This window comes from Neovison vison, chromosome X (assembly GCF_020171115.1).
Source record: "Neovison vison isolate M4711 chromosome X, ASM_NN_V1, whole genome shotgun sequence".
NCBI lineage: Eukaryota > Metazoa > Chordata > Mammalia > Carnivora > Mustelidae > Neogale > Neogale vison.
In genome coordinates, this window is record NC_058105.1 from 32,533,643 (window position 1) to 32,559,308 (window position 25,666).

The 25,666-nt window shown below is 37.0% G+C and overlaps 1 protein-coding gene across 1 annotated transcript; it reads right to left on the minus strand.

Annotated features, from left to right (window-relative positions):
* On the minus strand, positions 1-25,017 carry SLC6A14 (solute carrier family 6 member 14). The gene is made up of 14 exons (XM_044234403.1): positions 24,892-25,017; positions 23,755-23,920; positions 20,390-20,521; positions 18,961-19,122; positions 17,727-17,865; positions 15,829-15,961; positions 13,751-13,891; positions 8,258-8,486; positions 6,728-6,853; positions 5,284-5,402; positions 4,639-4,738; positions 4,281-4,390; positions 1,552-1,719; positions 1-579 (listed from the first exon to the last, which is right to left on the minus strand). Exons 1-14 carry the CDS (start codon positions 24,937-24,939, stop codon positions 433-435), a joined length of 1,920 nt encoding a protein of 639 aa, XP_044090338.1. The 5' UTR covers positions 24,940-25,017; the 3' UTR covers positions 1-432.
* Positions 25,018-25,666: the final 649 nt, after the last annotated feature.

Consider the following 25,666-nt stretch of genomic DNA (forward strand, 5'->3'; position numbering starts at 1 on the left):
TTTTTTTTAAAAATATACTGGTTTATTTTCCCCAGCTTTATGGAAAAGAAAGATTGTATACTAAGAAAATATAAGCAAATTGTATTTTAAAATTTGTATAATAGAAAATATAACAATTTTCTAAATAACTGGCTCAAAATAAAGTCTTCGGTGTGTTAGAAAAATAAGGTAATATTTACAAAAGTGTTACTGTGACACAGAGACAGCTATATGTGTGTTATACAGATAGATAATCTAAAAATATAATAATCACATTGTTAAATATTAGTAGATTCACATTATATTACATTCTTAATAAATGGGGGGGAAAGCTTACACTATCTTGAGCATAGTATATACATTTTTCTACTAAGTTAACATAAAAATAAATAAAATTTTCCTCTGTTCTAAAATAATCACATTGTATGACCACATAATTTTAAAAATTGGATTTCATTCTGGTTTTCTGCTGCCACTAACTGTAGGTATTTCATGGTCAGTCTCTTTTTTAGGATCTACCATATCTTTATATCTCTCCCCACGATGTCGTTCCAGGTATGGACCCCAGTTAGAAGCTGGTCTGCAGCAGTTTACAAAGCGCTAAAAAGAAAAAAAAAAACTTGTTTCAGACCATAAGTGTTACAATCTGTAAACAAGCAAATACCAAACCATATTATTAAGTTTCTTTGCTAACCAAAATGAAATAGGAACCATAGAAAGGTTAAAAAAAAAAGTGTTCATCAGAATTCTTAATAGAGTATACTAAAAAAAAAGATACCCAAATTTAACCGTAACTAGAATTACATGAACTACAAAACCAGAATAACTGATGAATATGTAAATTATTTTAAAAGAAAGTGTATGAGCCTTTAAACAATGGAATCAATCCACGTATTTTCACTGAATTGTCTGACATTTCTGTCCTGCCCCTAGAGGGAGGGTTAGGTGAGGATTTAAACAAGTGTATACTTGGGAGGTTTCAAGAACCAAACAAAGGGAGCTCCAGGGTCAAACCGTTGATCAGGGTGGGCTTGGGAAATTATCTAAAAATTTGACTCCTGAGAATTTATCCTCGTCATTGTCCTAGTGCGATGTCATAATCAACTCCATCTGCCTACACCTCCATGCAAGAAGGGTCACTCGGGGTCTAAACTGGGTTTGAAATAATTTACCAGGTTTTTTCCAGTCTAAACACACTATGAGGACATGTATTATAACCAGACAATGTATTTGAAGATTATAGATATAAAGCAAAATGTTCATTTGCTTTGCACCATCTTCAGGGACAACTCAGTACAAGTATAAATATAACTTCTACATGCTAAGCACTCTCATAGTGCCTGAGGATATAGCAGCAGGCAACGTAAGACTCTCCCTGAAGGAGTTTAGAGTCTAGTATGAGACGCGCAAATAGATACATGGCATAAAGCTATGCTATGCACATGGTAATCAGATGATTATACCAGGTGTAGAAGTTGCCTAAAGGTTCATAATCCCATATTACCACCATATGAGTAATCTTCGTTTTGATAAGGGCTTTCTATAAAGTATAAATAATATAAATGTGCTTACTTGAAAGATATTTCCTTCAGCTTGAATTATTTTTATGACAGCCATAATTGGAATCCAAATAATGCAGAAAATGATCATACACCAGCCTAGAGCAACTCCCCAGTCAGGGTATAGAATTTTGGCATACTCAGGCCTATGAAATTTCACCAGTGACCAGATCAAAATTGCCTGTGAAAGTAAAATATGAAGAGACAATGCTGAAGATTAGACTTTGTTGCCCTAATGATTTTAATTGCACTAATGATTAGGAATTTAATCCCATTCCTTAGAAATAGTCTATCAAAACAATTAAAATGGAGATATAGTCAAGCAACTAAGATAATCCAGTAACTAGCCAGAAGATAATACTAAATGAACTGATCTAAATAACTTGTATTTGGCTTTGAATAGATTCTTCCAAAATGAGCACCTCCATATATTCATAAAAGATAGAAATACTGGTCCAACATGTTTTTCAATATACTACTTTACTATGAAATATTTCAGATTGAAAATAAAATAATATCTGAACAATTTCCACAAATGAACTTTTTTTAAAAAGATTTTTATTTATTTATTTGATAGACAGAGAGAGATCACAAGTAGGCAGAGAGGCAGGCAGAGAGAGAGGGGGAAGCAGGCTCCCCGCTGAGCAGAGAGCCTGATGTGGGGCTTGATCCCAGGACCCTGAGATCATGATCTGAGCTGAAGGCAGAGGCTTAAACCACTGAGCCACCCAGGTGCCCCCACAAATGAACTTTTAACTTTCACTTATAACAGTATGGTTTTATTCTATGCTATAAGCTAGCCAGCATATAAATTCAAGGAAAACGTAAAGTACCCTTTAGTGAAAATGCTTTGCTCCTTGTTTAGCAGATGTTTCTATTATTTCCCACTGCACAGAGCACCCCTTACTCCACACCCAAAACACAGACACATTCACACGCTACTGGTGCATATTTGCTAAAGCACACTTCACTTCCAGCCTCTCTTTGAGAGAAAAACAAACTCAAGGTGTATTTGGGTAAAACAGTGAAATCTGAATCTTAACAAGGAAAAAACTTGTAAGCCAAGGCAAAAAACAAACAAACAAACAAAAACAAACAAACAAAAAATCTCTTTAAAAAAAACCTACTGGTTGGGCGCCTGGGTGGCTCAGTGGGTTAAAGCCTCTGCCTTAGGCTCAGGTCATGATCTCAGTCCTGGGGTGGAGCCCCACATCAGGTGCTCTGCTCAGCAGGGAGCCTGCTTCCCCCTTCCCCCGACTCTGCCTGCCTCTCTGCCTACTTGTGATCTCTGTCTGTCAAATAAATAATAAAATCTTTTAAAAAGAAACCTACTAGACATGTTGCAGCATTAAAACTAATTATTTAGAAATCTGTAAAGCAAACAAAAGAAAGTAAACAAGAACCAGAGTCACCTAGTAGTTTCTCTAAATCACTTAACTGTCTAGGTTTTACTAAAAGTGAGGAAATGGAATGTAAGAATTTTTATCAAATATGTATTCGAGTTTAATTTTAAAATAGATTAATCCTACTTAATTACAGTAATTTAAATGTATTTCCCAGTTACCATAATTTTTTACGTAGCTACAAGAGAATGGATGAGGGATACGGGAGTACCTATGACTTCACATCCTTTTATACAAAATAGATGATAATGTATATCATTTAATATTTAATGCTTTTACATTTGAAATTAAATCCTGTTGTCAAAGCTATATAGTCAATAAAAACTAGCTGGCTAAAACATCTAGTGAGAGCTTCTTAATTGATAAAGTGTTTATTTTATTGTGGAGAATTGTCAGAAGAGGAAAACAATCTTGAGTACCACTGTCTAAATCATTTAGTTAGAATATGGAGCATCCAAAATATTTTAATTCAGTACATCCGGTCCCAAACTGCTCCCTGCTTGAAGCTGACCTTAAAAAATATGAGAAAAAATAAAACTTAACACCCTCTAAAACAACAATAATACTTCAGGTGTGAAGCAAATTCCGGATCAAATTATTTAATGTCCTTTCCTGGGAAAAGCTCTGAAGCATGGAGACAATGAGAATCAAAACACATCCTCTATGAAGCTTTGTGACTCCCGCACCTCCACCACTGCAGCAATTCTCCATCCTATAAAGTGTTTATTTTATTATTAACTGCCCTGAACTGTTATTTAACGACATCATGTCTATATGCTGGGTCTCTCTTTCTCTCAGTTCCTAAATAGCACCAATTGTTGAATTTAACATAAACTATTGCCTCTGTTGACAGGGATGAGTTTCTTTTAGTCATTTCAGATAGCAAATCCCTCCCATAAGAAAAAAAATAATGCATTAAAATGTGAGTGTTTCTTAGCAATTAGTATATTTAGATCACAGGCCTTGAAGGCCGAGTCTGGGCCTTAGCAGAGAAGTTAGGAACATTGCAGATAACTCAGCATACTTTTTAAGGAACGGCAGACAAATGATTTATTTTTATTTATTCTACTGATAATTTTTAAGTACGTAAGACCTTTAAGTCTATAGGAGCCTGTTCATTTTCTCAAATTGTAAGTGTTTAAACCTATAGCCTCAAAGACAATACTACAAAGGCGTTTTAACTGAGGCAACTTGCAGTCATAAAGCAAAAGTTGGAAGTCATTAATTTATTATCCTAGTTTGCCTTATTGTCTTCAATCTGAATTATTCAAGTTTATCTTAGAAATGTTCAAATATATACATATCATTGGTACCAAATTCATGACATATTAATACTTACAATCAGAAGAAGAGGTGTAATGACAAACCAGCAGGCTCTCCACCATAGCCAGAATATCCACCTTTTTGCTCCAATCATCATTTCGATATCTTCAATAAATCTGTTCCCGCCTTAGACCAAAAAAAAAAAGTGTATTCAGTTCTTGCTCATGTTTTCCTCCATTAATCATTGTAGCCCCAAATTATCTTTCTGTCTAAACATTTTCTTATACTATAGCAATGAAGTGCACACCTTTAACTACATTTTATTCCTAATCAATTTTTCCAGTAATATTCTACTTTACGAGTTTAGTAAACATAATGAAAATAATCAACTAAATTATTTTAATAAGATGTGTAATTCTGTAGTAACTATGTACCATAAATCCAGATGATCCCTATTATTTCCAGTATAGCCGCAATCAAAATGCCCCATCCAGCACAGAAGTGGTCTATCAGATGCACCCAGTAAATTCCAGCCTACAAAAAAAAAAATTACATCTAAGTATATTTTTAATTATTTTTATGACTGATGAAGTCTTTATATCAAATCTATTCATTTGATCTTAACATGTGCTTCTTGGTTTCACCTGTGCTAAGATGTGAAAAAGGAGTATTTTCAAACGTAAACACAAATGTGGCTTTAAATATCTCGAAAACTATGCACCTTTCATCCTATACTGAGTCACTGGAAAAAAAAGCATCGAGAATAGTTGGTCAAAATGATATGCAGTGTCTGTGTGCTGTGTGGTAGTTGCCAAAAAATACAGTATGTGTTTAAAGTCTATAACTTTATTGTAATTGGGGAATTATCCATTATTGTGTCTCCTGCCCTCTTCACAGTATACTTAGCTATCAAAATGTACTGCAATGGGGAAAAACTCTGGGCTAAAACTCAGAAAATTCTGAGCGGAGTCAGACTTGGATTTATCTCTAACATCCTGTTGAACGTTTGTTTTCCTCATTTAGATTATAAAGTACGTTGCAACTAATGATTTGTCTATGAAAAAATACTGTAGTAATACCTGAGTTACACAGACGAGACCAAGGAGAAACAAAACCAAGCAGCAACCCAAAGTTATAGGAACTCTCATTTTCTTCATCACTTTGGGAAATAAATCTTGAATTGTTGTCGTAATTGTTTCTTCAGAAGGGGAAAAAAAATGACATGTCATAGGTCAACTCATTTGCCAGTAATTTTAATCAAAGAATTCAACTTCTATTAATCAAATTTAAAATATATGCTGAAAATATACTCTGGGTCCTATTCCTTTTGTTTGTTTGTTTGTTTGTTTTCCCCTAAATGAAGCGCTTTCTGTATTTATTTTTAAGTTTTATTTTATTTAAATTCAATTTACTAGTTTCAGAGGTAGAGTTCAGTGATTCATCAGTTGCCTATCACACCCAGTGCCTATCCCTTGCTTTTAAAAATCCATAGGGTTCTTTCTCTTGGCAGTCACCAGTTGTTGGTTCAGATAAAAACCAAATGCTGCTCTCTTTCTTTGTTGTTTTTAGTCTGTTTTACAAGATTTTGATAGTAACTACAAGGTAACAGATCCCTGAGGGCTGATGTAGTTTGAAAGAGGATTACGGGAAAGGAAGAATTCTAGGAGAACTTTTTAAAAAGGTGAATATTTGAATAAATGGCATGGAAACAGAAAGGCCTTCTAGGTTTAAGAAATAAATGTGTTCATGAAACAGAGTACTGACTGAAAACAGAAGGATGCGGGGGTGAGAGGATTAAGATCCAAGCTGAAATTTCCAAGGCTTTGAAAGTCAACTGGAGGAGCCCAGACTTTATACTGTATCTTAGTCAATTATTAAAGTGTGTTATGTAAGACTGATCTGATGAATAATGTTTTGGAACGTCGAGGTGTGTACCATAGGGAAAATCCCTATGTGTACATAGAGCCACGTGCAAAAACAATCATTGCAGTAGCATGTTTCATTTGTCAGAATTGGAAATGACCCAAATGCCCATCATTATGACAAAAGACTATGAATTAGCTCAATCTATAGGAGTATTATATCAACACAGATTCACAATACATGTAAAAAAGGGTCAGAATGATACATGTGTTATGAAACTTCACATTTATGTGACAACATTTATATGTTATTTATGGATACATATATAACAGATACGGACATGGACTGGATAACACACATAAGCCATGGTGACAGTTGCTTCTAGGAAGAAAGAAATGTGAATCGTATTAGGGAGAGACACAGAGGGGACTTTGATTTCATTTCTGAGGCAAATATAAAATATTAGTAAGTGTTTCTTTGGGGTATCTACTGTATGAGTACTTTGTACTTTTCGGTATTTAAAATCAAGTTAAAAAGAATTTTCAGATTCTAAGAGTAAAAGCTAATGGGGACAACAAGGGTAAGAAAAGGATGTTTTTAAGTAGAGGAAACACGAGTAAAATAGAAGAGGGATATGGTAACACCGGGAGCATTACTTACCAATGGATGCAAACTGAGAGTCAAGACCCAAAGTCAAAAGCATGAAGAAAAATAATATGGACCAAAATGGACCCCCTGGGAGTTGGGCTAGAGCTTCTGGATAAGCAATGAATGCCAAATCAAAACCTAAGAAAAATGTATGACACTTCATTTAAATTAGTTGCCAAAAAGCTCACACATTTGAACATTTTCAAAATAAGATACTAGAAAAATTACATTTTAATTTGGCGACACAATCCATGAGACACATTCTCGGGCAACTATTTCACTTGCACTTTTTAAAATATTTGACTTGATTGTTCAACGAAGTGATAATGTGAGCATGTGATGTGAATTAAACTAGTGAGATGAATTTTGTAAATGGCACATTGCTCACATAAGAAATCTTAACTATTTCAATGATTTTGTTTCACCTATTTCAATTTTTTTAGAGACTCATAAAGAGTAACAACTGTCTTAAACTCCAGAAACCTAAATTAAGCCTAGAAATTTTAAGAGAATCACATTATCAAGAAAGCTCTGCTTACGGAACTACCTTTTTAGTCTTCAGCTGTCTCTCCAAATGTTCACCCAGAATCACTAGCTGTAGTGCCATTTTAATTCGTATATGGACACTTGCAAAATTGTGTATAACAAAACTAGAAGTTGAATCTTATTTTCTATTTCATGCACATTATTGTTAGAGGTGTTTAAATTCTTTTTTCAATCATATTATGTGATACTTTGTTTTTTTAAGTATTTTAAGTTTCTCCAGACTCCCAGAGGACTGACCTAGGAGTCAGAAGAATGACCTTCAGTCTAGGCTCTGTCACTTCCAATGATTTAATCTGTAAGACATGCTGGACATGAACTTATCTAGTCCTAACATTCTGCCATCAAATGATCCTGCCCATGAAAAAAATTTAATGAGGGATTCCTACCACTAAGAGCACGAGAATTCTTTTCCTAAGAATCTTACCCAGATAATTAAGCATCCCTAGCTAATGTCTTTAAAGTTAGGAAGTTCATTATTCAGATTCCTTTAAAGCTGAACACAGCTGGGCATTCAAATTTACCTGGGTTTCTATCTATATGATATAAATGTGTTTTAAAAATTCAGACCCAAGGTTGCACTTGTACATGGGGGAATACACACACACACACTCACATATATGCTCTCATGCAGTCATAGATATATGAATACACACACATGTATATACATACATACATAAATTAAATGAAGGTAACACATGTAAAGGGATCCATGATGCCTGACACTTGTACAGTAAGCAATTCATATTAAGGACTACACAAAATTCAGAAAATTATCTTCTTAAACAGTTGTTCCCTAATAGAGCCCTGCTTGCTCCAACCATCTAAAAATTATTACATCATTAAAGTAATCAAATTATATAAGAGGACATGAGAAAGAAAATGCAACACCCTAAACCTTGCTTGAGTGCTTTAAGTAAATTGCCACAAGTTATATAAGTATTTCTTAAATGAGCTACACTAAATTAATCAAAGTTATTAATGTATAGCACCACATACCTGATTTTACGACTTGAGAGACTTCCTTTCCAGATATATGAGCCATGTGTCCCAATATAGAAAAAATAGCAAATCCAGCGAACACACTAGTGAGGCAGTTTGTCAAACAAACTACAATAGCATCTGAGAAGCAGTTGTTATTGAACTTATTATAAGATGATAGAGCAACTAAGCCACCCCAAGCCACTGAAAGGGAGTAAAATATTTGAGTGGCAGCATCCTTCCAAACCTATAAGAGAAGATAATTTATTCTTTAAAAACATACACTTTAAATTTTTTACTTCTACAAAAGACTTCATATATACAAATGAATAAATACAAATAACAATGAAATAAGCACCAAAAAACCAAACCCACTGCTCAGCTTAAAAAATGACATGTTCGGGGCACCTGGGTGGCTCAGTGGTTTAAAGCCTCTGCTTTCGGCTCAGGTCATGGTCCCGGGGTCCTGGGATCGAGTCCCGCATCGGGTTCTCTGCTCAGCAGGGAGCCTGCTTCCCTTCCTCTCTCTGCCTGCCTCTCTGCCTACTTGTGATCTATCTGTCAAATAAATAAATAAAATCTTAAAAAAAAAAAAATGACATGTTCCCAGTCTTTGGAAGCCTCCCAGCGCCCCCTTATGATCAGATAGATCACCCTTCCCCCTCCAGTGCTAACCGCTATCCTGACTCTTGGGTTTTTCATTTCCTCCTTTTCCTTTAGATTTTTACCCTAGAAACCTGTAAACCCAAAACAATATTGTATTTAGCTTTTCATGATCTGGAGTTGATAAAAAGTTTTCTTCATGCATGTAAACCTATACACCTTGCCTCTTTTCATTCAGTATTGTATGAGCGTTACTCATTTTCAGTTTGAACCATATGAAATTTCAATTTTGTGTCAAAACTGAAAAATATAGAGAAATTCACGTGGTTTAGCTAAATATATGTAGTTTTGGACATTTTTTTCACTGCCGTGTTGCCCCACTGTATATACCACAGATCATCCTCTATCCTGTTGAGGAACATTGAGGTGGCTCGATATTCTGCTATTAAAAATGATGTAGCTGTAAGTATTCCCGTATGTGTCTCCTCATACCGAGCTGAGGAACTGTGATGATGTCGAAGAGTATATGCATCTTCTCTTTCATGAAATATTGCCACATTATTCTATTGCTTTGGACCCTCACCAGCTAGGTGTGAGAGCTCCCGTTCCTTCACATTCTTGCCAATATTAGTCAGAATTAACATTCTCCAATCTGGTGGCTGTCAAATGAGAGTTTTAATTACCCTAATTACTTACAAGGTTTAGTATGTTTTAATGTCTTTATATTCCACAGGTTTTTTTTTTCTTTGTAAAATTCCTGCTCACGTCTTTTGCTAATTATTTGTTTGGGTTATTTGTCTTCTTCAATCTCTAGAAATTTTTTACTTATGCTGGGTTCTAATCCTTTGTCTGTTATATATGTTATTTTTCCTCCTAATTTGTGGCTTACTCTTTTTGCCTCTTAACATTGTGACCTTTGATGAGCCAAAGATTTTATCGTTGTTTTAATGTAACTAAAGGTGCCCATCTTTGCTTTAATGTATTGTCCTTGATTTCTCTGACTTAAAAAGACATCTTTAGCCGAAGATCGTAGAGACTGTCCTACATTTTCTTCTAAAAGATTTAAAGCTTTGTTCATATTATCTTCAATTAACCTGAAAAATTGACACAGTACATATTAAAGTGGAAAGCCCAATTCATTTTCTTTTCTAAATGGAGTATCAATTGTCTAAGGATAATTGATACTACCAATTACATCACTTGGATGTCAGTTATCTGAAGTAGATAGTCCATCTTTTTCCCATTGATCTGCATTGCCACCTCTGCCACATAGCAAGTTCCAAATGTTCATGAATCTAATTCTGAGACTACTGTTCCACTGGCCTGTAAGTCTATACGCTAACACCACATTATTTTAATTCCTATAGCATTATAATATTTCATATCTGGTAGGACAAGTCTTCGTTCTTCAGAAACATCTTTTTTTTTTCCTTTTTCTCTTTCACATAAATTTTACAATCCATTCTCGAGATCTAAGGAAAACTGTGCTGTCAATCTGATTAAAATTCTATTGACTCTTCATACCAATTTAGAGATGAGAGATACATATTCATTCTTAACAAGGACAATACTAGGTAATTTTTGAAGAATGATGATATATTTAGATCACTAGTTCCCTCATCATGTTTGTTGGATTAGAGCCTCACAGAGCCAGGCCTCAACTCTTTAAGTGGCCTCTCACTCACTCCATCTAATCCGAGCCTTTTACTCGTCAGCCTTTTACAGTTTACCCCTCCTGTATCTTTGCTAAAGGACAATAATCTTAGAAATGAATCTAAGCAAATCCATATTAATCGTGAAATTCTGCTGATATAACAATACAAAAGAGAAAACCTAATTGTGTAGATTTCAAATATATTGCCAAAGATTTGGGCAAAAGTGTTATTTTTTTGTTTGTTTTTTAGTCCATTGAAAAACAGGACTGCTCAGTGACAAGCAGGCAATATAACATGGCGACAAAGAGCTCTAACTCTGGAGTCAAAAAGAATGATTTACTCTCCTTGACTTTAATTTATCTAACATTTTTAAGCCTGTTTGTTCTTCTGTGAAATGGAGATGATGAAGATGATGATGGTGATGATAAAAGTGTACTAAGAATGATGTGATAATTGAATAAGATAGCATACGTCAAGCAATTAGCATGCTCAATGGTAGCTATTATTATGGAAAATGATCATAAAATGATACTCAATTTCTTTTACGGAAATTAAAAACTATAATTTCCCCCTGGAAAGGTATGTAATCTATTTCCAATTTCAATAGAAATATAAGTTGTGAGAGAGTAAAATTTACTAGGTCTTCAGAATACAGCTTGATATTAGATTATTATTACATTATAATTGCTTTATACTGGCAGGCAACCAGTAGAAAGCAAAGTGGATGGATGGATGCATGGATGGATGGGAAGAAGAGATAGATAGATGTAATTTCACTTATAACAAAATCATCACAAAGAAAATGCTCTTGTTTCTTAGGCACATATTAAGAGATGAACAACATGCTTATGTTGATCTCTCAGCTGCTTTTACTTGATACATTTTGTATTCATATGTGAGTTAGGGGGAGCTGGAAATTGATGTAGCAGGTCTGGGTTCTATCAAAATCCTGCTGCAGACCAAGATGTGTACCTAGGTAGCAAATAAAGTGAAGCAAAATTCCAAACATAGTTCTAATCTCCATATCTATCAATCTCATAGCTATATACAAAATTACTAATTTAGAGATTAGAAAATCTTAATTCAAGATGCACAAACTGGATGCGTAAACTTAACTACACGTGAATCTTTCTGGGTGTCAATGTCATCACTGTAAAATGAAGGCATTAGTAAAATAATCACTGAAGACCAGAAGACACTTCTTGCTATAAATTGTATGATTCTCTGCTCTCCTAAAGATTGTAACAAAGTTCAGATAGCCAAAGAAAAGGAAAAAGTATATATTTATGATCCCATGCTCAGAATATGGATTGTGAGAAATTAAAAAAATATAGGAAAAAGTTCTCATTATCAGCAAACCCAAAGAAAGAATGGGGAAGTACTGTTTGTATCAGGGCGAAGAGGAGGGAGGATTAAATTGTATGTTTCCAAGGGAACTTTAGGTTTAGGTCTGATATTTTAAAGGTAACAGAGACATTAAAACAGACCAATTTAAAATAATCGTATAAAATTTTCAGGAACTACAAAGCTCAGGTGCTCTGAGGCTTGGCATAGTCACTTAAAGACTATCAAAGGGGCATTTCACCTGTGCCCAAAGTTAAGAAGTTTAAATAAAATGGAGGTCCACTTCTGGGGAAAATGTTGCATTAATAATAGTAGGGCATAATATAATAGCAATAATTGAAATCACTGTGTGCTCATATTTATATAACAGTATATCATTTTGTAAGTGCATTAATTAATATTTTATCTTGTTTAACAACCTAACAGAGAGAAGATGATGAATCCCAGCTTCCATTTTATTTGTTTCTTATTCATCATGGAAAATGGTCTTCGAGTTGGGAAGATATTAACAAACAAGGTTAAAAGATGTGAGGTCCAAGATAAATGAAGAAATAAACAAATGGCCTGTGGACACATCAAACTACACTAATCTCCAAGACTAAAATAATAAAAGTTCATAGTCTAAAATAATTTAAGTCTGTTGTGGTTAATTACTGAGTGAAAATTATTTGGGTATAGGAAACCAATTTTTTGAAAAGACATTTTCAAAAAAAAAAAAAGTAAAGGCTGGATTGCCATGACTAAAAACTGATTACCAGAAAAATTCTACAACAAATAATTAAATATCCAGATTCTGGGGTGCCTGGGTAGCTTAGTGGGTTAAGCCTTGGACTCTTGATTTTGGCTCAGGTCATGATCTCAGGGTCATGAGATTGAGCCCAGGGTCAGGCTTCATGCTGAATGTGGAATCAGCTTGAGATTCTCTTACTCCGCTCCTCCCCCTGAATGATCTCGCTCTAAATAAATAAAATCTTAAACAAAAGTAAATATCCAGATTGTAAGTATTTAGAAAAAGGCAAATTGCTGGAAATTAGTACCAGTTCCTCAAAGAATCAATATCCATTTTGGATAGCACTGCTAGTTAGGAAAATAATAGTAACATAGTGTTCCTTGACTTCAGCATAAGACCTGGTGTTTTAGTTGGCCAGAAGCATAATGTGTGCCAAGAATGTGATGTGATTACTGACAAAGTGAAACCATTCTTGGGCTGTGCGAATAGAACCATCCTATATAGAGTACACTTAATCTATATGGTCTCTGCAGTAAAAGTGTAAAAGATTTTATGTATCTCTGATACACACAGCCATTATCTGGTGATAGACTAAAGTTAAAAGAGGGTTACCCAATTCATATTCACGGCAAGTAACAGTTTCATTTATGGAATGCTTCATTCATTTCAAAGTTGTGGTTTAACTTCCTAACCCATTAAGGACACTTTGATCTCAACTTGGGGATATTAACTTTGGAAGACAATGAAAATAATGTCTTAGACCATTAGGCTTTCACCTATAATCTTGAGATCTCTGAGTTTATCCAAGAAGTCTCACCATACTAGTCATCAACTTGTAGGTCGGTGTCCCAGCGTGAAAGGTGCTTTGTCAGATTAACATGCCTCAAATGCTTTTGGTCAAATAGAATCAGTTATATGAATAATATGACTTTTAAAACCTTACTGCTAAAAATTATTATCTCACTTCTAAAAAAAAATAAATAAAAAATAAAAGGAAAGCACTAGTGTCATGTTAAATAGCTCAACCGGATTTCCTGTGGACAGAAACACCAATACATTTAACTGCATTATTCCTTTGCCAACGACAACATGATGACACTCATATGCAACCAAAGATTTTCAGTGTTGGAGTTTAAGGTTTACCTCCTCAGATCATTTGAAATCCAAATGAAGTCTTACCTCGGCTTCCCTAAGTTTTGTAAAATTTGACTGTGCTCCAATATAGTAAGAAATGCCTTTCGATGCACCCTCCAGAGTCGCCCCCCGGATTAGAAGGATGAGCAGGACAACATAGGGGAAAATGGCTGTGAAATATACCACCTACAAAGAAAAACAACCAGAGGTGAGTAAGTTAAACTTGTAAGGCCCATTATATAATTGTATATGAACAAAGTCATTAATCAGTTAACATTAGTAGAATAAAGTATTAAAGATTTCATAGGTTCTCGATAAACCTGGGGATACCAGTACCCAAACTGGCATCATTTTCTCTTTCTCTTCTCCCCACTCTCTGATGATCCCTTTTCAAAACACTCTGATGTATGAAGCAGTATTTCCTGAGTTCACGTTGTAAATACACAGTACATCAGCCGTGGTAACTGGGAATTGAGGTAGAGTGCTTTCCTAAATGTGTCTTTATAAATGTCTGAAGGGACTGAATATCACTTCTTGGTAAATTACTGCATTGAGGTGGGAAGGGAAATGATTTTATACCTGCGATAGTTAGTATATATTCAGTCCCCAAGGAGGAGGAACATAATCTCCTAGCAGATGTCCAAATCCCATGAAAGTTGATTAAAGTGAATACCGAACACTTGATACTATTATCCTTAGAGCAACCATTAAGAGAGTTTGATAACACACATTGCAGTGTACTTGGATCCTGGATAACCCATGGTTCCAGATGAGCAGATTGCCCTTGAGGCCGGCTTTTCATTAATGTGGACAATTTCTTTGATCCATAGATGTCCTATGTTTGATAATATGCCCAAGGAGACAATTTAAAGTCATCCAGAGACCAATAAAAATTAATCACCTAGGCAAATGGCCTTTAATGTATTATTTCAATATTAACGTCAAAAAGGAACCACAGGTTTCAAAAATGTGCAACTGAAACATTATTTTGGAAAGTTTCCACTGACTTTGTGAGGCCCACTATATTTCTTTGATCTAAACAGAGTGTCTCCATAATTCAGCATTAACTGAACACGCTAGATATTATATCCAGAATACAAAGATAGTAGCCACAGTTATTCCTGCCTTTCATCTTTAAGGAGATTTCAGTCTAGTAGTTACCCATAAATACTCACTTTTCTGGGTACCGTACAACTGTTCTCGGAGAAAATTTCATGTTGTTCCCTGAAATTGCCATGATGCTCTCAGGAAAGTTTAAAAAATAAAGCAATAAAGGGGGAAAACAGGTTTTTCAGAAGAGGACTTTTCACTGAAAAGAGGGTTCTGAGTCGAATCTGGCCAGCTTAAAGAGAATGACTGCATATTTGAATTTTTTTCCTCTCTCTCATTGAAGGAATCCTGACACTAAACCTATATAACGAGAATCTAGACTTGCCAAACCAAACACTGCAATATATAATTCCATCCAAGATGCTTATTTATATAATAGGTGACACAATTTTAAACTAGGCACTCGAGCCTCTGAATGCTATATTAGCTAGCGGGGACCAACTTCTGTAAGTACAGCTGACTCCTGAACAACACAGGCTTGAACTGTGTGGGTCCACGTAGACGAGGATTTTTTTTTCTTCAGTAAATACAGTACTAAATGTGTGTTCTATGATTTTCATCATAACATTGCCTTTTCTCTAGCTTACTTTCTTATAAAAATAAGGCAAATTATTATATATATATACATATATACATATATATATATAAACATACTAAAATAGGTGTTAATTGACTTTAGGTTTTCAGAAAGGCTTCTGGTCATTGTTGGGGAGTCAAAAGGTATAGCTGGATTTTCAACTGCGGGGGGGGTTGGCACCCCTCACCCCCACGTTGTTCAAGGGTCAGCTATAATTGCATCATCCTGGTACTAGTTTTTGCTTGTTTTGTTGTGTTTCTACCAGGAGCAGAGATCTTATGTATTTTCTTACAGCTAGGCTGCCTACTTAGAAAGCTTTTCACACATTCAAATGTTCCCATTATAGAAAAAAACATGCATTTGATTATGCTTGACATTGAACTGCAATGAAATTGGAAAAGAGCTACATCACTACCTAATGTGTTTTCCAAATTACCTTGCCAGAAGACTTGATTCCTTTAAATAGCGCTGCTCCAACTATGAGCCAAGCCAGAAGAAGACAAAGGGCTAAATACCACACAATTCCTCCAGTCTCATCCATTCCACTTGACCGCTGGAGCGCCACCTTACTGAAAACACACAAGCCCTTTTTATGAACACAGAATCGCTTGTCTTCATACATTGAAGTTTGTAATATCTATCAGGAGATGTTTCAGGAGTATTCTCTCTTATTAATACATCAATTTCATGTGAACCTTTTATTTTTTTAAAGATTTTATTTATTTATTTTAGAGACAAGTGGGGAGAGAGAGAGCACAAGAACAGGGAGGGGTCAGAGGGAGAAGCAGACTCCCCACTGAGCAGGGAGTCCAACGCAGGGCTCAATCCTGGGACTCCAGCATCATGACCTGAGCCCAAAACAGTCACTTAACTGACTGAGCCACCCAGGTGCCCCCCCATGTGAGCCTTTTATTGATGCTATTGTAAGCGGGGCAAAAGCAGTTCAATGAAAAGCTAGGCTCTGAACTTTAGGGTTAACTGTAGCCAATCCAAAATTCCAAACCTTAGAATAGAAGATCTACTAATTCCTTTAGCTATGATTCGTCCCCTAGTATATCAAAGCTCTTTTATGTAAAAATAAAATAATAACCTTACATCAGATTATTTCTTTTATTTGTTACAGTATTTTTCTCAAGGTAAAAAGATGAAGAAAATATCTAAAATTAAATCATTCATCATTCTTGTAGTTAGCATCAAACCTAAATGATCCCAATTTTATGCCTTTTTCAAAGGCTTTCTGTAAAAATCAATGATTTCTATTAGGAACGTGCATGAATCTAGGATTTCAGTTCTTAGCTTAATGTTTGGGAACATTTTAAAATCCAAATTTTAGGGGCACCTGGGTGGCCCAGTGGGTTAAGCAGCTGCCTCGGCTCAGGTCATGATCGCAGGGTCCTGGGACCGAGCCCCGCATCAGGCTCTCTGCTCAGCGGGGAGCCTGCTTCCCGCTCTCTCTCTCTCTGCCTGCCTCTCTGTCTACTTGTGATCTCTGTCAAATAAATAAAATATTTTAAAATCCAAATTTTAAAACGGTCCCACATAGCATGAACGTTTAGATGAGGAAGGGCTCATTACAGCAATAATCAAGGTGGTTTGCTAAGAGTAAGAGGTAGGTGTAAGTCAGGAGAGTAGAGAGTGATCAACTGAAGTTAAAGCAAATAAATATAAGCCTGAATGTCCACTTTTTCATGGAATGACAATCATTAACAAAATGGATAATGAAGAATTGAAGCTTTATTTTTTTCTTTTTTTAAAAGATTTTATTTGACAGAGAAAGAGATCCCAAGTAGGCAGAGAGGCAGGCAGAGAAAGAGGGGGAAAGCAGGCTCCCCGCTGAGCAGAGAGCCCAGTGCAGGACTTGATCCCAGGACCCTGAGATCATGACCTGAGCCAAAGGCAGAGGCTTAACCATTGAGCCACCCAGGCGCCCCAGATTGTAGCTTTAAATAACAATTTTTCCCCCAATATTACTCATTACCCAATAGTTTATTATTCAAATTTGCTCATTATATTCTAAAATTTGAGTATTCTTTTCTTCAGAGCAATGCCCTAACTTATGCATGATAAGCACCAAACAAATCATTTCTGACAGTATTGCGCTCATTTGATAAACAATTTAAAAATGACAATTGGTTGACTAGAAGCTGATCTTGCAAGTTACCACTACCCACACAGGCTAGGTAAGCATTTGAGTCCTATCAAGTGTAATTTGCTCTGATTCTCCTTTTTTTCTACTTATATGAGGTAAGGAACGAGCTGATCCATATTTCATTGTTATTTCCAAAAACTTTTAAACAACACCTGTTTAAGAAGTAGATCATCTAGCATACTTACTTCCAATATTGTTCACTGGGAAGCTGTCCTGGCTGATAAATTTCACTTCCATTGATGCAGTTTAAATTGTGGATGTCTGCCCAGCTTTTATTCACTTGGATGATCTCCCCCAGAATTGTAATGACATTACAATGAGTAACTAAATATTATAAAAAAAATACACACACAGACACATACTTAGTTTTAGACAAGTACTTTTCAGGGGAAAAAAGTGTTCATTTAAAGATTAATTTATCATTTTAGAGAAAGAGAGAACATGTGATTGGAGGGGCAGCGTCGAAGAAAGAGAAAGAAGCAGATGCCTCACTGAGTGTGTGGAGTCTGATGCAGGGCTGGATCCCAGGACCCTGAGATCACTATCCGAGCCCAAATCAGGAGTCAGTTGCTCAACAGACTGAGCCACCCAGGCACCCCTCCTGAATGAAAGTTCTAATGATAAAATTATTAAGCCATTTAGATTGTTACTTGGTGAGGGCAGAAGAGAAATCTTACAAGTGGAATAAGCCATGCACATTCAGCATCTTAAATCTCTGCTACTAAGCTGGAATGAATAAATATCTGCCCTTTTAAACTGTGGTTATATGTATAGTAATAACCGCTATAAAGTAACAATCATTTCAGACGGGACTTAGTGTTCTAAGGAATTTTTAGTATGTGGACTTATTTAACCTCTGTAGATAACTGACACCTTTAAATTCCTAAGAAGTCTTAAAACTTTATTACTTTATTCTCTGGTATACATAGGCAATCCCAGTGGTAAGAGTCTACAATATCAATACTATGTAATTCCAAAGATCAGCCATTTAAGATGTGGATGACACATCCTGAAACACAATAGCACTATCATGGATAGCGCTTATCTCTACACATTCCCACTTTCTTCCTCCTCTCCTGACTACTCTTGAGAATGGCTTGGCTTTACCAGTGGCCCTCAGAAATAACATACTGCATTAATCGATTTTCAAAGTTATCCATGCTTTATCCTGCTTTCATCAATAACCCATGGCTCACTTTAAACTTTGATCTTTAAGTAATCCGTACACCCAACATGTGGCTCGAACTCACAACCCCGAAATCAAGAGTTGCATGCTTTCCCGACCGACTGAGCCAGCCAGGCGCCCCACCTGTGGCTCACTTAAAATTGCCCCTAAATTGGTTGGAAAATCATGTAACCCTTGAAAAGATAGAATGATTCTCCGTTCACAACATTTTTAAATAAATAAATGACATTTACCTATCGGCGACCTGCTACAGTTCTCGTCTGCCCAATATGAGCAATTTTTCCATGGTAGTTCACTTTGGAAAGAAGCAAACATGTAGTAAAGACTATAGGCGATTATGACATTGTAATAGATTGTCACAAAAATGGATATCAGGACCATCGTAATTCCCACACCTGGAAAAGAGAACAATTGAAATCAAAAACAAACAAGTGCAATTTATTTTGCTAATTCATAAAAAAGATGCATCTCAATTTCCACAAAATCTATTTGAAAATGAGAAAGCAAGTTCAAGCAGGGTCTTTTCTTTTTTTTTTTTTTTTGGCGGGGGGTAGGGGATTGGGGAGGAAGGAAGTTTTTTTCCCAAATTTAAAATTATTTTGATGACTGGCTTTCTGAAACCATTTTTTTAATTAACTAGAAAATGGTACTAAGATCAAGGGCAGAAGACCTGTAGGGATCCGTCAAGTTCAAGTAATCACCCATGGACATTACTCTCTTATTATGTCTGAAAGTTCTCGTCAGACTGGGTCCTGTTGTTAAAAAAAAAAAAGCAAACACTATTCAAAGCTTGTATCCTATTGACCCACTGACCACTAATTACATCCTCCTCTATAAACCAATATTGTGGCAAGTAGAAGACAAAGTCTCAGAGTTAATGTACAAGATTTCTACAAGCATGTGTAAAGAAAAGTCAATAATTCAGTAACAATCTGAATTTAAGTTTGCCAAGTTTCTTGAATGTTATGGTTTCAAGATGCAGTTTAGCATACTGAGTACAACCCGTGTGCTCAAGGCTCACTTTTGAGGTGGCTTCCTTAACATTCCCACACAATGTTCTATTCGCCTCACTCTCAATTTATTTTTGATGCTGTGTTGAAGACTTTACAAATAGTTGGCAGCCACTAGCTCACACCAAAATGATATCAAATCTTCAGACAGGAAGGCTGTTTGATGTTTAATAACAATCGAGGCACTTTGAAAAACTTCGCCAGTATCCTCTTCTATTAGGGAATAGCCCAGAAAACATGGTGACCTGCCCTTTAACTTTTCTGAATGAGGCATTTTAAAAGATACACAAAAGCAAGAAGACAAAAGACTGCACATGGAGGAGGAAAAAAAGCCAGAGCCACAAAGTGAACACACAACTGGACTATAACTGTGTGCCCCGAGACCGTAAAAGGTGAATGTAGGACAGTAACGACACCCTTACAACCCCCCGTGGTATCCTTCCTAACACCTTCTGGATCTTCAGCCCGAGAGAAACAGAAATACAGATTAGCATTTGGTCTTTCATTTCTCCAACAAACATTTAGAGAAACGACATCTGCTACTTTGCCTTTACCAGGTCCAAATACGAAACATTTTCCCACCCCCCAGTGAGGACAGTTATAGACACCGAGAGATCGATGGGCACAATAAGAAAAACATTTGAATACCAACCTTGAAATAATGGGAGAATCCTCCAAACTGAAACTGGACCTAAGCTAGCAAATTGCCCCAGTGAACACTCCAGGAAGAACAGAGGTAAACCAGCCAGGGCCAGCATGATTGCATAAGGTATCAAGAAGGCACCTAGAAAATGCAAAACAGAACCAAAGGGCTATTAGGTCCCCAAACATCAACGGCACATTGATAACCAGCTTAACATTTTGAAAGCATTCTGATATAGTGGAGTAAGAGGACTAGGTTTAGGCCCCAGATTTACTAGTTTCTGTGAGAAAGTAGTTGCTTCTTGAAATCTGATTTTCTCATCTGTGAAATGGGATTCTAGCATTACCTAGAGAGGTTGCTGTGGTTATTAAAAACAATAGCCTGTAAAAAAGGAATCCATAGGTGGTGAATGATCACAGACTTTTGAGTCAGATACACCTAGGTTTCTATCCTGACTCCACCATTTACTAGTTATGTGACCTGGGGCAATTTACTTAACCTCTCTGGACCTTGGGTTCCTCCTAAATGGGGAGAGCAAGGCCAACTCTTCAGTCTGTGGTAAGGTTTCAGCTCTAGAGCCTCTGTGAAAACACTTGGCAAAATGGCAGGCACAGAGTATGTGTTCAAAGTTTATTTCCCTCCTTTCTCCTCTCCAAATAATAGTGTGTTTTTGTAAGACTTTGGGTGCAAATGCTAAATGTCATGATTCAGAGCGAAAGTTATTGCTGTGGCTTAGTGGAGTCTTCTCCAAATAGTCATCGTAAGGGTCTTTCCTCAATGTTAGTAAGAAATCTCCTGGCTTCGTTAAAAGATTCTGAAGTTTGGAGATGCATCCAAAGTTAACTTTCTGGGGCGCCTGGATGGCTCAGTTGGTTAGGTGTCTGACTCTTGATTTCAGCTCAGGTCATGATCTTGGGGTTGTGGGATCAGCGTCAGGATGTACCTTCAGCGTGGAGTCTGCTCGTGATTCTGTCACTCTCTCTCCCTCTGCCCCTCCCCTGCATCAGCACATGCACACTTGCTCTCTCTCTCTCTCTCTCTTTCTCTCTCTTAAGAAGTTAACTTTTGTTTTAAAAGCAAGAACCAATGTTCCTGCATTTAGATTATCCAGATCCCTTTTTGATGTTTTTAAAATTTTATTACTTTACTTTTTTTTCCACCCACTTTTGAGATATAATAAATTGCTCATTCGAACTTTGGCCAGATTGTAGGTAGAAGCAGAGACAGAATATTAAACTTATTGATCAAGTACTCGACAAGTCTTAACAAAGTTTAATAAGAAAAGGGGATCAATGGATTAAAAATGGGCTTTTGGATTACATATATGTCATTGACCTATATGGCACTGTTGTCCTCATGTATTTTTCATATTATGATATCGTAACATCATACTTGGGAATTACATTTTTCCCAACCCTCAAAATATATTCCATTAAAAATAATGAGACAATAAAATACTTGTTATGTACAAGTCCCTAGTCACTAGAATGTAAAGACAAATATGTCTTCATAGATGTTGCAATGTACATACCATCATTGCTATGACTAATAGAAGTTTTAGTCTTAGCAATGATAAATATGAAGAAAAGTAATACAGACTATCCCTGTCTACAACAGTAAGGGAAATGTTTCTAGCCCATTATAAATAGTTGTGTGTGTGTGTGTGTGTTTAAAAAAGGATTATTTTCCTGAGTGGTACTTTTTACCCATTATATTATTGTTTTTATTATCAGCCATAATTGGTAAACTGTGACGTAATACCCTGGTCCCAAATTGTTGATACTGCTGCCTCAGACCCTGTGGTTGTATGATGCTTCTCTTTCATAAACTAATAAAAGATTCTATAGATAAAAATGATTCCAGATTTTAGCCAAGTTATCCAAACCTAAGCATATTTAAAAATCTGATCTATTGACATGTGGCAAATCTGAATTTCGTGTTCCTCTCCTCTATTTGGACAGCAGAGAAAGAAGCGATCCAAAGAGCCTAGATTATGCATTGCCCAAATGATACGATCTTTAAAAAAACTGAGAATTGATGTGAGATATTAATTTTTAGAGGAAAAAGTGAGAGAGATAATAGCATACAATAAATAATAGCATTTGGGGAAAGAGGGCTACATTTCAATTTCTCTATTAAACCTAGTTTAATATAGTTACCAGAAGTTTATGGCCACCACTGGGCTGATGTATGATAACAAGTCACAGGAAATTTCTGAACCTGAATACTAGAGTTCTACTCCTTTTCAGAGTCCATAGTGAGAGACTATGGACTCTGAAAAGGGGTCTGAATGCTCTTCACTACAGGAGATCTTAGGACTTAGACACCTACAGGCCTGGGATTCCTAACTCATTTTTCCAGTTCAAACTTAGACCCAACCCATGACTAAATGATGTAGGCTCCGGAGAGGGGAATTTATTGCCACCAACACTTAAAGTGTTTGATAAACAGAGCTTCTTTCTTAAGTCTCCACAGGCCAATATGAATGTTCTAAGGCAACCAATTAACGAGGACTACAAGATTGAAACATCACCACAGAAAATCCTATTATACCAAGGAAAATAATTATAGTGGCACAGTTTCACTGGTTCCCAATTATGAAATCTAAGGGCATGTCACCTCTACACTTCTAATAGAACCTGTAATTACAAGTAAATAAAATATGGTGTAAGTGAAAAGTTGTTTCGACACTACTAGAGAATTGGGCAATTCATTTTGTTTCCCTTTGTGTGTCACCTCAGAGTTATTTTTTTTCTCCTTGTTCTAATTGAGTCTTCCTTAATGATCTCTGAGGTATAAACAGTATCATTTTGCAGAAATTAACCACCTAGTCTTGAACTAAAGTCTGTTGCACATTCTAGAAGGATCCTTTATGTATATGGTCAATCCAATTTTGAATACATGCACCTGAATATTGCAGCTTAAAATACTAAACTTTTACTTTTTTATCAGCTTCTTCCACATTTGTATTTCCAAAATGCAATGCCTTACTCTACTTAAACCACCAGTGTACTTGAGCTTCAAATTAGAATGAAAATAAAGAATGAATCTTGCTTAGATTCAGTCTTAAATTAAGCCAAACACAACTTGAGTCTGAAAAGATTATCACAGGAACATGTATAAATGAAGAAAAGCAAGTCATAATGGAAGACTACATTGGATCCTAAACCAGAGATGCAGAAGTGTTAAAAATACAACTTTTACCAAGTTTATGCCTGAAGATTTTTGCAAAGCCAGCTTCCTAACTTGACCTAGCAACTCATAGTCTAATGACCCAAACTCTCATGCACCTTCCCTCAGTTCTTAAACAGCCTCAGAAGCCACACAGCACATCATTTTAACTGGAAGGGAAAGAAGTTGGCGGTGGGGAATACCTCCGCCATTGTTGTAGGTCAGATAGGGGAATCTCCACACATTCCCCAATCCCACTGCATATCCAACCATAGATAGAAGATAATCCGATTTTTTGGACCAGTTACCACGGTCCTGATTCTCATCATTTTCACCAACATGGAAATTCTCAGATGAAGCCGTCACTTTCTAGGAAAGAGAAAATATCAAGAGTTTGTCTGTCAGCTATTAAAAATCCACAGAAGTGTAATTTTACACATACATGTGGGTGTGCACACAAATATAGATGGGGGGAGAATGAACCCAAAAGCCTTAGCTGAGAGAGGAGATTTCTGCTAATGGCTATTTTTACTTTACAACATTTACCCCTTGAAATGAAAAACAAAACAAAACAAAACCAAAACTGAAAACCTCTTTAGGTGGCTATAATTACTACTTCTTTGGGTGAGATCATCCAAATTTTGGATGGTTACATGTGGTACCCAGCACGAAGGACAAACGAAGGTGGACAAATAAGCCTTCAGATAAAGAAGACTTAAAAATGAATTAGGTAAAATCAACACTCTTGAGCTTGCAGGAGATCTTTGAGAAAAAGGCACCTTTGAAAAAAAAGGCTTCTACTAAAACAAACAAAGATTTTATAGACTCCTTTTCCTATAGGCTGATAGTTTGGGATGTACCGAGTTAAGGTAAATTTAACTTCTCTCCCTATCCCTGGCTGGAAGCCACAGAATAATATTCAGAGACAAATTCCCCTGTCCCACCAGGTGGAGTAGCTCTCTCTCCACCTCAGAGGGAAGGGGTTCCCTCCCAACCTGTTAGCTGCTCTGGGGTATGGATGTTTCCTCAGGTCAAATAAGGACAATGCATTTTCTCATTTCCCTCCAGCATATGGACACAGTCTGGTGAGGGACAAAAACCAGGATTGGGCATACCCAAGGCAGAGGTTGAGATGACTGATACTAAGTCTTCTGGTTACCTCAGTAAGAGTTGTTCTCTTTTCCCTCTACCCTATAGGGACGTCTCAGGCACACTTGAAGGCAATTGAAGAGAAAGGTGGAGAACCAGGAACAGCCACAGAAGGCAAAACCTGAGACGGCCTCCCCTGAAGTGTTCCCTTCCCAGGCCCCCCACCCTTCCCACAGTTTCCAGACCCCTACCTCCTTCACTCTGCACTTGAAGAAGCTCGGGCACTTCAACTTGTCCATGGTTGACTCACTCCCTCAGCTTGCTCCGCCTCAGCTGGCAGTCTGGCTTAGCTCCACTGGTGGCAGGTGCACACTCCCCAGTCGCTACCTGCCTGAGTGAGCCACCTTGCCCAGGGGTGGGACCATTTATGGAGGGAGCTCTCCCCTCCCCCTTCAGGGCGCCCTGTCGTGTCAATTACCGGAAGGGACCAAAGTGAGGCTCTGGTTTTTCCCCAGGTAAGCTGGCATGTAGCAATCCCCTGTCCCGGCCCCGGGAAAGGGCTGGGCTGTTCAGGAGCCGAGCAGCCTGAGCCCAAGTGACTGACAGCCCTTGACTCAGAGCCCAGCAGGTGCCTTCGCAATCTCGCCTGCCTCCTTTCCCGGGTTCCCTGCTTCCTCCTAACCTTCTCTCTTAATCTGGTCTCTGTCCTGACGCTAAGTGCTGATCTCCACTGGTGCTGGGGTGGGGGTGGGGGCTGGGGCTGGGGGGGGGTGTTGTGAAGGGCATGGTCTGTGGGGTGCGTTCTGTTCCCCCAGATACTCCTGAACAGACCCTATCGTCCTGGGCCCTGGGATTTTCCCAATTTTGCCCCTCACTCCAAAGCACGTGATCCCCTAGGGCAAACGCAGCTCCCAGAGGGAAAGCTCCCGAATTGGGCACCTTGAAAAGCAGCCACCTGAGATAAGGTTACTCAGCTGGCTCTGCCTGAAAAGAGCAACTTTGAGACGCTGTCCCAGGGACCTTTCT